Source organism: Scedosporium apiospermum (genome assembly GCF_000732125.1).
Source record: "Scedosporium apiospermum strain IHEM 14462 chromosome Unknown SEQ_SAPIO_0088, whole genome shotgun sequence".
Lineage (NCBI taxonomy): Eukaryota > Fungi > Ascomycota > Sordariomycetes > Microascales > Microascaceae > Scedosporium > Scedosporium apiospermum.
Genome location: NW_015971789.1, coordinates 1,280,865 through 1,294,290, shown reverse-complemented (window position 1 = coordinate 1,294,290; position 13,426 = coordinate 1,280,865). Strand labels below are relative to the sequence as shown.

Here is a 13,426-nt window from a genome sequence, read left to right as displayed (position 1 = left end):
AAAACATAAAATCAATGAAAAAAAAATAGCTATTTGAATTAAACGTCTTAGTTTTTCCCATCTCCTGTGCCTTAACGATGTGATATGAATGTATAAATCCTCGTCCGTCTCGGACGAATCCTCGTGTAGTAAACACCCAATAAGTTCGAAGCCCATGTAAGTCAGAATCATCCTCGCCTCAATCCCCAATGCGTCCTTCGTTTCCCATTCATCGCGGCGACTTTCCGTACCAATAATACAGCGCGTGATATGTATCAATACTTGACACAAGCATTTCCAGGTCCACTACTCTCCTCAGTCCTTGCTTCTAAAGAGCGTGTACCATATCGTCCTCTGTGCCACCACTGGCGCGGCACCCGCTCCCCGGACTCACAGCACCAGTCATGACATGCTCGTGTTGTGCAACACTACCACCGCCATTTCTATGCTCGCCTTCTTCGCCAATGACGGGGTTCTTTCCCTTGTAGCTGCTAGTGGGACTTCCGCTTTCGGGCGTACTGTAGGGATCAACCTCCGGTCGCCAATCCCGTAGGTCGTCCTCGGCATCGTTGAGGATCTGGCGTGCCTGTGAGCCGTGCTCATATGCGGGTCGTTGGTCACCGGGAACCATAGGGGTGTCGTCAAGGAGGGCCAAGAGGCGACGGCCATGCTTAGCAAGGATTATCTGCTTTTCGGCACGTTCGATCGTTGCGAGGAACTCGGCGTTGAAGGCCTCCTTGAGCTTCTGCCGGGTCTAGGAAATAGAAGCATTAGTAAACGAGAGTCGGGGGGCTCCAAGAATGAAGAGAAGAAAGCAGAATCATAATAAAAAGACGCAGAAAAAAAAAACACTCACCACATTGCTTAGCTGCGCCTCGGCAACGAGGTTCTCTGCCTCCGCCCTAACCAACTCCTGCTCCAAAACTACCAGCCTCGTACTCTCCGGCTCCTTAAACTTCAACTTCTGAATCTCATCCGCAATCTTCGACTTGCTATCCCTCGACGGCTGCACGCTCTTTTCCGTATTCCGAATCACCTTCAAAGCGCTCCTCGCCTCATCCAGTCCGTGGGCGTACGCCTCCTCCTGCTCGCCAAGCTCGCTCAAGATGACGCCAACCTTGTCTGAGATGTCTGATATGGCTTCATCGTAGCTCTGCTCCCCCCACTCGCTCAGCTGTGTGGCGACAGAGACGCGCTCGCGGCCGGCGGTGTCGTGGGCGGCGATGAGGTTGTTCTGGGACTTGATGAGGCGGAAGAGGCGGCGGGCGAGCTCGGGTTGGACGGAGCCGCGGAGGGAGCTGAAGGAGAAGCCCTTGCGGGTGGAGCTGGAAGGGGCGCTGCCCTTGTTGGAGCGGATGGAGAGTGCTCTGTTCCTGGGGGAGGACTGTTAGTTTTATCACACTTATACGTGTAGTTATGCAGTGGGTGCAATGTGGAATATGGGATGGTGTCTTATAGAGGGCGGGAACGAGAACCTCCCTTCGCATGGTTACGATCCTAGAACCTGAATCATAGTAAACGATGTGCAAACGACTTACATGTTGTAAGATGTCGCGACAAAAGCGTTCGCGATTGAAGCTTAGAGGAATCTACACAATTGAATCTGGCCAGCAGGTGCAACTGCCGTGGAAAAAGATTGGAAGGAAGGAGCTCTGACAGGAGAGGAAAGCACAGGTGATTATATTCTGAACATTGATAGAAACAATATACATAACGCAGTGGAGCCTACAACTTGTCTCGGACTAAAAATTGGGCTCGGATTTTAGCCCGTTCAAGATCAACATGGGCCATTCATCTCATCATGATGTCGAACATACTGGAGATGGTGCGTGGCGGTTCCGGCCAGTCGGGCGCACAGGTCTTCTCGGCGTCGATCTACAACCAGAACTCGGACTCTTGATTCCTCGGTGCACCCAACCAAACCTTCCATGAGCAATTAAATGTTCAAGCTAGATGCCCTCGGCAAAAGACCCCATCGATCTGTAGTGTTGGATGGTTGAACATCTCCACAGTGCTTCGATAATCTAGGGTCACCGATGATGTCATGGTCCTGATGCTAACCGCACATGGATCTTGCGTGGTGCTTGGTGACATAGCGATGATGTCCCGGCCAGAGCTTGACAATGGGAATAAACGTGTCTCAAACAGGCAAAGCAATACCCATTCCAGAGCAGGAGTAGAATATTAGGCCCTTCCATGTGGTATTAGGTGAACCTTGCTGAGATCTAATCTCGCAACATCTAAAGCAAATGAGCCGTTCCACGAATCCAACTCCCGGATATCCTATCCAACTTAAAAGAAATCTCTATGGTTGAAAGCCGTTCAGACGCCCCCTTCTATTAAAAGAACTTTAAAAGAGGAGGGAAAAATGGGTTGAAGGACGGGCGAGAAAACAGCCAGGGTATCCGGCGGCCGAAAGTCGCTCCCACCACCTTACGCTCTCACGTACTGCTTCTTCGACTTGCGGTACTCGACAACTACCGGCAGGCTTGCGCGAGGTCCGTCGCAACAGGGGGATCTCGACCGTGAGTGGTGATTATGGCAGGACGAGCAGTTGCTCGAATCGCGACAGTGATGGTGGTCGTAATGATGATCGTGGTGGTGATGGTGATGCCGCCGCCTAGGCTTCCGGGCGGGAAGTATCTCGTGCCGGTAGTAGTAGTCGGTGTTTGGATCGTCGAAGCACATTTTTATATGCTGTCTAGTGGGAATATTGTAGAGATGATGATCTTGATGCGTCGCACCAGGCAGTTGTAGTGTGATTGATTTGGTGGAACCGTAGAGTGCAAGGTGGACAACCAGATGAGTGAGGTGCAATGGGAGCCTGGCAGTGGCGCGTCGTACTTCGAAGCAACCAGTGACACTTGAGGACCTATCTTTACGTCGTTCTATGTTCGAGTTGATCGTAAAGGAGACGAAGCACAGTCGGAGTCGGAAATATCAATTCACCAGATATCGATGCGAGATGGCAGAATAGAGGCAAAGAACTCAACTGTATAAACTAGATTACTCCGTAGATTACGAGAAACCCCCAAGCGTTCCCATCTCGATGGAATCCACTCGTTGCCCTCATTCCAGAAGTCCTGCGGGGGATGGAGCTTGAGACTTAACCAATCTTGATCAGACCATCCGTCCGCCTGACCTCTTCTAGACGAATGCATCGAATTCCGACGACGCCCTCCCACCATGCGAACTTCGTCAAGGTCGAGACCGAGGCATGACTTGATGACAAAGGCCAGATTTTCTGAATTCGCCATTCGGAGAATTGTCCCATTGTTAGTGTATTGAGTACCAAACTGCGACCTGTGATGCGGCGAGCAAACAAGCAAGAGTGCAGATGTCGTTGGCCAGCATTCCGGGATCCTGCACGCACTGCAGGCTTGGACGCATCACACGTAGAATATATTCTTAATAATGGCCATTTCTTGGCCGAGAAAAGGAGGTTTTTTCTTTTCTTTTTTTTTCCTTTTTTTTTTTTTTTCTTAAAAAAAAAAGAAGGGGTAAAACGATAAATTATAGGAAAAGAAGGCCCTTTTCTTTCAGATCTGTCGACATGGTTTGGGCAAACCACAATATTGTAACATTGTAATAGCAGTTCCTACCCCGCTCTCTGGAGACCAGCGCCCCGATGTGGTGGTCAACCTGATGGCTGTCAAATAGACAAGCTGCAGGTCAAGTGGAGAGGGGAACTGCTTATGATCTACACATCAATTCACTCAAGGAACATGCTCCTCTATCTGTGATGAAATGCTTAATTTCTATTTCAACGTTCTTGCTTTTGGTCGCTCGTCTTGAGCAACATACCGCAAGACTGGATGACTGCGATCGTGATCGTGGTCCCAATCTTGATTCATACCTTCTAGAGGACAAACAGGAACAAAACTACTCCCTCGCCCCAGGGAGACTCTGTCCTTTCCATTTCGAGAGTGATTTTCCTTAACAAACCATCCCAATGGAGGGAGGGCACGACATCAACCCTTGTCCCAAGTCCATGATCGATCGGGAGTGACAGAAATCCTTGCGCTTCTGCAAACATGAATGCAGGTAATCACATTCCCTCCACCCTCCAAAACCACGCTCGGCGCCAGCTGGTTTTAGACTACGGAGTTTTTACGTGTGATGAGACTGGGATCCACGCGGCCGGCCCGCTCAAATCACATCGGGATGCAGACACAATACGGCTGGGAAAGGCGCTTTTTTAGGTCTCAACTCCAAGTATGGTGACGACATCATTTTGACGGCTACGAAGTTCTATTTCTGTCTTTCGGTCAAGGCGTTAATAGGAAAAGCCAAGGACTGCAGAAGGAAATGGGACGCCCGGTCTGAGGCCAAATCAAATTTCTAGAAATCAGCGCCGACCCTTCACCCGACCGCCCTCCATTACGAAATCCTACTCTGGACGGCGCTTCGAAAGACCCAAGGTAGAGGAGAGGCTGCTACCTATTTGCCGAAGGAGATTATCGTGTTACAGATTCAGCCCACGGGATCTGGTCTACTGATGAGAACCCTGGGAAATGTCACTCCCAGCATCGTGGACGATGAAGAAGTTGTACAACTCTCCGCTGCTTCGCATTGATGTTACTTCGGACTTCGTAAAAGAGACGACAGATTTGAGAGAAAGATGAAAAGAATCCGCCAAGCCCAGGGTGCGCCTTGATTGGTTGACCCCCATGAGTGACGGGCGCTTAAAGAGTCTGTTCGACTCGCCAGGTTTGTTAGCCTGTTTCTTAATATATCTTTTCGCCCTCTTGGCTTTTTCCCACCCCCGGTACTGCACCCGGCTCACGGACAGTCGGACACTGCGAAGGATCCTCATACTAGGACGCAACTGGCTCTCCCCAACTCTCCCCAACCGCCTCTCAAGAACTGATCAAATCAGATCGGAGATCCACCTTAAAGCACGAACCGACCAACCCCCTTTCAGAGACGGACCCGTCCCGGCGCCATTGCCGTGCCACCAGCACTCTATCCCTGCGAGAGTCTACCTGTGGAGTCTAGACCCAAAGTAGATTGTCTGCCACAGCCAGCGCCATCCCCTTACTTCCACTTCATCGATTTTTCTGCATGTCTAAAGTCTCTCCCTTCGGTGCTGTCCCAATATATCTCTAAGGCACAGATCCCATGTATTCCCCCGGCAATCTACACGCATTAGACACTATTAACCCGACAGAGTACTTCGTAGACACCTGGATCTGTATGTACAAGGTCTTCGCTCCCCTCCCGAGCGATGGCTGGCTCCCATTTGTACTTGGTCCTCCTACTAGACGCCAAGAGCCTCGTCAGACGCGACCGCTTGGCTCACGATACCACTCTCTCCCGTCCTTCTCCAAGTTCCCGCGGCTCCATTGGTCGCACTAGCCTGCGCACTGCTGACGGATCTATTCACGTACTTTCGGACATTGATGCACCATAATCAATCATCCTGGCTGGTGTGGCTCCCGTCTTTAATCTGGTTCCCCCCTCTCCATCGGATGCAAGAACTTTCCTTCGTAGTTCCGTAAAATCTCACATCATCTTTCCTTTTTAATTCTTATTCCCTTTTTTCTTGAGTATTCATTCGTCGTTGTTGGTTGACTCGCTCTTGTTGCTTCTTATTCAACTACGTCGTAAGCCTGTATCCGCCTCATTCGACCTGGTGTCTGCTTTGGGGAGGATTCATTTAGACGGCCTCGCCTGGTTTCTGCCTCGACGACTATTATACGACAGACAATCAATCACAAGTGCCGCCATCTAGTGATTGCTTGTGTCCTGGACACTGGACATCTTCTTTCATCCTCTCCCCTCACCCTGAACGATCGCGACCCTCCTCATAATTATTGAAGATGTTCCGCACCGCCCTCTTACAACTAGTCCTCGCCGCCTCGTTAGTATCCGGCCACATTCTCATCACATACCCCGGCACAAGAGGCAACAACTTTATAACAAACGATACCTTTCCCTTTGGAATGCAATGGACTCATCCATGTAAGAGGGCCAGTTCTTGCCTCTCTCTATCAGCACTAACAACAACCTCCACTAGGTGGCGGTCTCGGACTCTCAAGGAATAGGACCTACTGGCCCACGACCGGCGGCACAGTCGCTTTCCAACCCGGCTGGTTCTCTGGTCATGCTACGGCCCTTCTCTACATCAACATCGGTATCGACACCGACGGCCCCGATGGTGGTCCACTGAACTACACCACTCCGCTCGTGAAGCCGTGGCAGCTCCTCGGTCCTTCCAACGGACCTTATCCTGGCACTCTTTGCATCGAGGACATCGCCGTGCCTGAGGCCTTGGGTGTTAAGCCCGGCGACAACGCGACTATCCAGATCGTAGAACTTGCGAATCACGGAGCATCACTCTTTGCTGTAAGTAGTCTTCCCTTTATCTGTTTTCTAGAGCATTTCCGGGAAAAAGTGTTGTGCTGCCTATGCAGAATAGGCATAGAGGAAACAAAGAATCTAATGACAAGAAAACGAAACAGTGCTCCGATATCATCTTCGTCGAACCCGGCGACTCCCGCCTCCCACCCCTCAACGACTCCGTCTGCTTCAACACCACAGAACTCGGCTTCGGAGATCTGTACACCGTCACGACCAAGAAGCCCGTCTTCCTCAACGGCACCAAGTCTTCGTCCGCTCTCCGGCAAGTCGACTCCAGTTCCGCCCTGAGATTATTAGCTGGATTGGTGCCTGCTGTTGTTGGTGGTCTGTCGTTGTTCCTGTAGGGGAATGAAGGTCCAGTAATACAGAATGGACTTGCTCGACATCTTCATCCATCTAGACAATTAACTCCTTAAGGTGGCACCCCTTTCAGTCACAACTTCTCTCTCTCTTTTTCTTCTTTTTCGATGGCTTGGTTTGAATCACAAACTTCCAAGAGTTACTGGGACGGGTATTCATGGGAGTTTTTTATGGGGGGAATGGTACATTTGGCGTCATGGTTTCATTAGCTTTCCTGTACATACATACACTTGCGAGGGGCGCATCTCTGTTCATATTGATCTACCCACAGCGGAAGGAGACTGCCGTCGTCTTCTTCGTTTTTTTTTTTTTAAAAAAAAACAACAATTCATGCCAAATGCGCGATTTTATTTTCCGCCGTCTGAATCCGTTTCTACGCAGTTTAGAAAAAAATGTAGGAAAGAACACGTACAGGGAAAAACAAAAAGGGACGCGAGAGGAAAATTACCCTGCCATCATTGCCATAAAAACCGACGAACAATCAACGAGTAAAGAAAACCACGAACCCCCTTTATTTCTTCGCGCCCCTCGAGATACCAAAGTCCAAGCCACCAATGATCCAGCCGGCAACGAAAACGCCAAGCATGGAGACGAAGACCACGAAAGGCTTCCGTAGAATGGCAGATAGGGGTAGTTCGTAGGAGATAATGACTTCTCGGTTACGGAACTCATCGACAATGTTCTTGGCACTGATGACGACAGCGGTGCGGCCGACGGTATCCAGGTAGGTCTTCCTAATACCAATCGAGGCCTCGGTGACGGCGGCCTGAGGGATGTTGGTGTAGTACTTAACGTTCCTGCAGCGTCCGCGTTGTTAGATATCATTAAATGTGGAGTGGGGGGGAAAGCTGTTGTCAGGGCCGATACATACTGAGCACCCTCGGGAAGGAGAACCTGGAGGCGAACCTCGCCGTACTCGACACCTTCCGGCTGCTTAGGACCCTCGAGGAAGGGAATGTTAAGGACGAACTCTCCAGACTTGGTCTTCCTCAGGGAGCTGCTGGCGTCAGTGTTCCAGCCAATGGTGAAGGGGTACTTCCAACCGCCAAAGATGGGGTAACGAGGTTTGGCCTCAAGGAGCGCCTCCCGCTTGTTGCTTCGGAACCTCGACGTAGATACGTTGCCAATAACATCGGTATAGTAGGGGTCGATGCTGCCAATCTTGAGGGGGAACTTGAGCTCCTTAAGGGCATGGGTGGCGGGACTGTGGTATTGCGACTTCTGCCACTTGACACGGCTAAACTGACTAGACAAGTTGGCGCCACGGTGGTACAAATCGTATCGCTCCTCGAAGGCAACATTGCCGCCCCAGTGGCTGACCTCGACGTCTCGCTCGAGCTTGGCAACGTGTATGACGGGTTTGGTGAACTCGAATCGGACGCGGGCGGGAGCCTTGGCGAAGGCAGCCTGTTCGCCGTACGGGCCATATACCAGCTTAGAGCCTTGGTTCTGGGGACCCTCGCCGATCGTTGTGTAGTCGGGGATATCGGTCGAGGGGAACTTGACCTCCGTCTTTTGTTTCACAGTCGTGTAGGCGGACTGACAAAAGGCAGAGAAGTCGTACGTCAGGTATTGCTTCTCGTCCTGCTTGATCGCGGCAGGGAGGGGGGAATAGGCTTTCAGGTAGTAGAAGGAGATGCCAATCGTTTGGTGGGTTCCAGACTTGAGCGCCTTGGGGAATCGAATCCGGTAGTACTGGGTATCGCTTCACATTGGTTCGATCAGTTTCGGTTTCAAGGTAGTACTTATATAGATGACAGCCGATGAAGAACCTCATTCATACCTTGCGTTATCATATTCGACAGGTCGCACCTCGAAGGGGCCGGCGTTGGGGTCTTTCCTATCATTGACCTCAATTCCGCCCACTCGAGCAAACTGGTCTGCCGTGAAGGGTAGGAAGTATTCGTCGATCAGACCGGGCGAGACATTCTCAATCAAGACATTAATGTTCTCTTTGACGTAGTTCTTCTCTAGGGAGATGATATGGACGAGGTTCTGGTTCTTGAAAGCCTTGGGAGGCTCGAAGGAGGCGGGGAGGACGACTTTCGCATTCGACGGGACCTTGGAGCTCGAGGCTGCTGAGGCCAGCAAGCTCACTAGGACGACGCCAATTGACAACAGCTTCATGGTGATGGTGGGGGAACGAGACAGTACCTGGCAGCTCGTGTGCCCTTGAGGGGAGAGGGGAATAACAACTTGTCTTGACACCCAAGGTTATGGTGGAGCTGGAGTTGGCAGAAAGCGTTCCTAGCCCATGCTCTGTGATGTATAAATCGAGGAAGTCGTCGCAGCTTCGTAATACTGTTTGAAGCTTTGAAAAGCATACGTTGCTCCAATGGATCCCCGTCAATTTCCCGATTGGGTTTGGTGTCCAGGGGTGTACACTAATATGGACAGTGTCAGGATTGTCACTTGTGAAGATTCAGTTAACAGTTGTAAACAGCTGTTGAAAACACCAGCAGCTCAAGCCACACTTGGACTTGAACCAAGAGGAGGAGGCTGTGAGATGGATGCCCAGGAAATTATACTCGAGGTTTATATGGCTTCTTTTTTTCTTGGTGCTATTAGCTTTTGCCCTCGGTGTAGGGCAATACTCTATTTCTCTCCAAGGAATCATATCCCCTCCGCCAAAATGATTTTGATGAGTTCGTCAGAAACAGAAAATTGCAGTATTGATTTAGGGAGTCTAGGGAGTAGTGCCATCCAAGTTTAGGGCCTTTCTCTAGCTTGGTTTTCCAATCAAATAGTCTCAGGCCTCGTCGGATACCCGTCACGGGCTGATTCACTCGTGTGAAGATCCTGAGCGTGGAGTTTTAGTACAACTGAATTTTGAATGTGGGGGGGATTACAAAGTACTCACTCATCAATGATCATTCGTACATTCGTACAAGTTAGTAGCTTAACGAAGGACTAAGTAGTGTGTGGTACTTCACGTATATACTACACCTTCCCCTTTCCAAATTCTAATTTTATCCCGACTAGTCCACTCAAACCCTATTCAATTGACTCTCGCTATCTCCTTGATAACTTCCGCAAAGTCAATAACTCTCCTTGTTATCTCTCGCGGCGTCGTCGTGGAGATCGATCGGTCTTTGCTCACCCCGCCCTTGATTGGAGCTCGCTACGTCGGAATCGCGGGGTGTTGAACCGTAAGTCCAATCTCCTTCACTGGGACGACCTTTCGACCTTCCGGAATCGCGGGAGAGAACCCCTGGGCGGGCTTTCTCTGCCTCTGCGCATCTGGAGTAGTATAAATTTCACGAGGCTACACCGAGTTGGGCGGAGTTGGGTGTATATTTTTTTCACTCCGCTAATTCTGATAACAGAGTATTCGCTGCTACCCCACCAAAAATGGAGAGCCTCCCACAACCCCTCCGTGAGGCCGTCAAGGTCCTGGAGGAGCAATTCACCGTGAGCACGGAGAAGCTCAAGGCCATCACTGATCACTTCGTGTCGGAGTTGGAGAAAGGTATGGTCTTATAGGACCCTATAAGAAACGTGAGGATGCGCATGGTGAAGCTAATCTCACGGTAGGGCTGAGCATTGAGGGAGGAAGTATTGTAAGCATTTTATATTTACATATTCTATTTCCAGCTTACAAGGCAGCTTGACATAGGCATAAAGTACTGACAGATGTTTACCAGCCTATGAACCCGACTTGGGTCATGTCTCTCCCGACCGGTCGTGAGACTGGAAGTTATCTGGCGCTTGATGTTGGAGGCACAAACCTCCGTGTCTGCGAAGTAACTCTCGTAGATAAGCAGTGCGAGTTCGAAATCACCCAGGCCAAGTACCGCATCCCCGAGGAACTGAAAGTCGGCAACTCTCACGACTTCTGGGAGTACCTCGCCGACTGCGTGCAGCAGTTTGTCAAGGAGCATCACCCGGGACCGCTTAAGAAGAAGCTACCACTTGGCTTCACTTTCTCGTACCCTGCCACCCAGGAATTTATCAACCACGGTATCTTGCAGCGCTGGACAAAGGGATTCGATGTCTCGGGGGTTGAAGGAGAGAATGTTGTTCCCCTGTTTGAGGCGGCTCTGGAGAGAAGGGTAGGACTACCCGGAGGATGATGGGGAGGCCCATTTATCATGGCGTGCTAACCAAAATCTGGCGATTAGGCGGTTCCAGTTGTTATCGTTGCCTTGATTAACGATACAACAGGCACACTTGTCGCGTCAGCATACACGGACCTCAAGGTTAAGGTCGGCTGTATCTTCGGAACAGGCTGCAACGCGGCCTATATCGAGAACTGCGGCTCCATCCCTAAGCTGGCTCACCGCAACTTGCCCGCGGATTTGCCCATGGCCGTCAACTGCGAGTGGGGTGCTTTTGACAACGAAAACCTTGTTCTCCCGCGTACCCCATACGACGTCACCATCGATGACATGTCGCCTCGCAAGGGTCAACAAGCGTTCGAAAAGATGGTCGCCGGTCTCTATCTCGGAGAACTTTGGCGACTCATCATGCTCGAACTACACCAGAAGTCTCTCATCTTCAAGGGCCATAATGTCTCGAGTCTGGAAAAGCCCTTCTCTCTCGACTCGTCACTTCTCTCCGCTATCGAAGAGTAAGTTGCCACCTCAGAAAGACTTGGGAGAAACTTCGCGTTACTAAGACAAAAAAATCCATTTAGGGATACAACTGAAAACCTCCAGGATACCAAGAACATCATCCAGGAGAAATTGGGTGTGGTCGGCACTGACGACGAGCTCAAGGTGGCCAAGATCGTGTCTGAGTTGATCGGCATCCGTGCCGCACGCCTCACCGCCTGTGGCATTGCTGCCATTGGCAAGAAGAAGGGCTGGAAGGAATTCCATGTGGGAGCTGATGGATCCGTGTTCCACAAGTACCCTCATTTCAAGGAGAGACAAGCGCATGCCATGGGCGAGATTCTGGGCTGGCCCGAGAAGCGAGATGAGAATCCTATCGAAGTCGTCCCTGCCGAGGATGGAAGCGGCGTCGGCGCCGCCCTCATTGCCGCTTTGACATACGACCGTGTGAGAGCCGGAAACACCGCCGGTGTTTATAGGCCGGAGATTTTCGCGGAAACTAGCGCTACGGAAAATTAGACCTTTGTAGAGAGAGATAGACAAGGCTAGGAGTGCATGGCGACATCTGCATCGTACAAATAGGCAAGCTGATATTGGCGGACAGATAGCGGGTATTTTTCGATATCCTTTTCGTCTCTACCAAATCTATTTTTTTTTTTTTTTTCCTTTGAATCTTTCCCTTCGTTAACCCATGAAAGTGCAAGTGGGCAATCGATACTCTGTAGCCGTATCGTTAGTAGATGAGCCTTAAGAACCACAAAATCTCTGGGAGGCAAAACTTACTATCGAGAGTCCAATACCTTCTCCGAACGCCCTCCCACTCACCCTTCCCTGCTTCCTCAAGCCCCTCCATGTCTACGTCAATTACCTCCCAGTCGAGGTCTAGTCCCGCTTCGGAAAGATGCATTTCGACTACTCTAGAGTATACGTCATAGCATATCCTCCTATCCGCGCCAAGACCGTTAAAGAAGCCGAAGCGACCTTCAAAGTCCAGCAGACCAGGAACGAATTCGGTGAAGAATAGCCTCAGCTGCGAGTAGTCCTCACCAAAGGTATCAAAGTATATGGCGTCGTACATCTCGCCCTTCTCCAGCAGCGTCGGCAAGACATCCTGCCAGCGACCCCTGTGGACCTTGAAAGCTCCTTCTTCGGGACCGCTCTGCTCCCACTGGCTGCCGAATTTGGCGTCCGGCTTGGAGAGGTGGTCGAGGACGGCGGGGTGGGCTTCGATGATGTGATGCTTCGCTGGCTTCGTATCTGCGAACATGGAGTCAATGATACCCATTCCGAGACCGATGTTGAGAATGCGCTTTCCCGGCTCGAGACCCGGGAGAAGGGTGTCGACGCTTCGGCGCATGATGTCGGTCTCCCAGGCCATCATGACACCGTTGCCTTCGTCGTCTACTAGTTTCCCATCCGAGTAGGTGAGGGTCGAGCGCAGATATTCCTCGCTCTTGATCTCCTTTTCACCGGATTCAGGCGGCTGGAAGCGCTTCTCGGGTTCTTGCTCAATTTCCAGGACAGGTTCCTCTGCGGCCTCTTGAGCTTCGGTCGGCTTCGCTCCGCCACCGGCGACTATCTCGGCCTCCGCTCCGGCAGCTGCATCTTCACCGTTCGCCTCTTCGTCCTCGTCCTCTTCGGCGCCGGACGATAGCCTCTCGTACCCATCCAGCAAGCCAAAGAGCATCTCCGCACGCACCCCTGCCTCAAGGCAGAGGTTATATAACTCTTGCCGGCCGAGGCGCCAAGCTACGCAACCGGGAGTCTCATTATTATTATCGACATCGTTCCAGATAGCGCCGGAAAAGAATAATTCGCGAACCGCCTCAATGGCCTCTTCGACGGCGCCGTCAATCTCCGCGTCCTCTCCCTCGGTGGTGCCGGTGGCAGGGGTGGTGGTATTTGGGTCGGCGGGCCCGCAAGATCGGATCGCGGCATGGAGGGGTGTCTCCCCCGTGGTTGGGTCCTGGATGCTCGCGTGACCAGGGACATTGAGGAGGGGTTTCAGCCCGCTGAGGTCTCGGGCCCAGGCATGGTAGAGGATTTGCTGGGTCGTGGAGGGGCAATCCGAGGAGATGCGCGCCTGGAGCGAGTCGTCGATGGGAGTCGGCGAGGCCATGGTTCGGCTACGGAGTCCAGCACCAGGTCTCTCGTCCTGGAGCGGAAAGAAA

General features: G+C 51.5%; 5 protein-coding genes across 5 annotated transcripts; 2 read left to right on the top strand and 3 right to left on the bottom strand.

Annotated features, from left to right (window-relative positions):
* Positions 1–307: 307 nt before the first annotated feature.
* SAPIO_CDS3348 (uncharacterized protein) lies at positions 308–1,492 on the bottom strand (the record flags this gene model as incomplete). Its single annotated transcript, XM_016786160.1, has 3 exons — positions 308–733; positions 836–1,352; positions 1,473–1,492. 3 exons carry the CDS (start codon positions 1,490–1,492, stop codon positions 308–310), a joined length of 963 nt encoding a protein of 320 aa, XP_016644166.1.
* A 4,309-nt stretch (positions 1,493–5,801) lies between these two features.
* Positions 5,802–6,686, top strand: SAPIO_CDS3347 (Uncharacterized protein; the record flags this gene model as incomplete). The annotated part of the gene is made up of 3 exons (XM_016786159.1): positions 5,802–5,943; positions 5,999–6,327; positions 6,444–6,686. The coding sequence occupies 3 exons, from the start codon at positions 5,802–5,804 to the stop codon at positions 6,684–6,686; spliced, it is 714 nt and encodes a 237-aa protein (XP_016644165.1).
* A 527-nt stretch (positions 6,687–7,213) lies between these two features.
* SAPIO_CDS3346 (Uncharacterized protein) lies at positions 7,214–8,829 on the bottom strand (the record flags this gene model as incomplete). The annotated part of the gene is made up of 3 exons (XM_016786158.1): positions 7,214–7,499; positions 7,574–8,407; positions 8,486–8,829. 3 exons carry the CDS (start codon positions 8,827–8,829, stop codon positions 7,214–7,216), a joined length of 1,464 nt encoding a protein of 487 aa, XP_016644164.1.
* Positions 8,830–10,053: 1,224 nt separating this feature from the next.
* Positions 10,054–11,774, top strand: SAPIO_CDS3345 (Hexokinase; the record flags this gene model as incomplete). The annotated part of the gene is made up of 5 exons (XM_016786157.1): positions 10,054–10,171; positions 10,237–10,262; positions 10,347–10,754; positions 10,824–11,272; positions 11,339–11,774. The coding sequence occupies 5 exons, from the start codon at positions 10,054–10,056 to the stop codon at positions 11,772–11,774; spliced, it is 1,437 nt and encodes a 478-aa protein (XP_016644163.1).
* A 165-nt stretch (positions 11,775–11,939) lies between these two features.
* On the bottom strand, positions 11,940–13,374 carry SAPIO_CDS3344 (Arginine N-methyltransferase 2; the record flags this gene model as incomplete). The annotated part of the gene is made up of 2 exons (XM_016786156.1): positions 11,940–11,974; positions 12,039–13,374. 2 exons carry the CDS (start codon positions 13,372–13,374, stop codon positions 11,940–11,942), a joined length of 1,371 nt encoding a protein of 456 aa, XP_016644162.1.
* Positions 13,375–13,426: the final 52 nt, after the last annotated feature.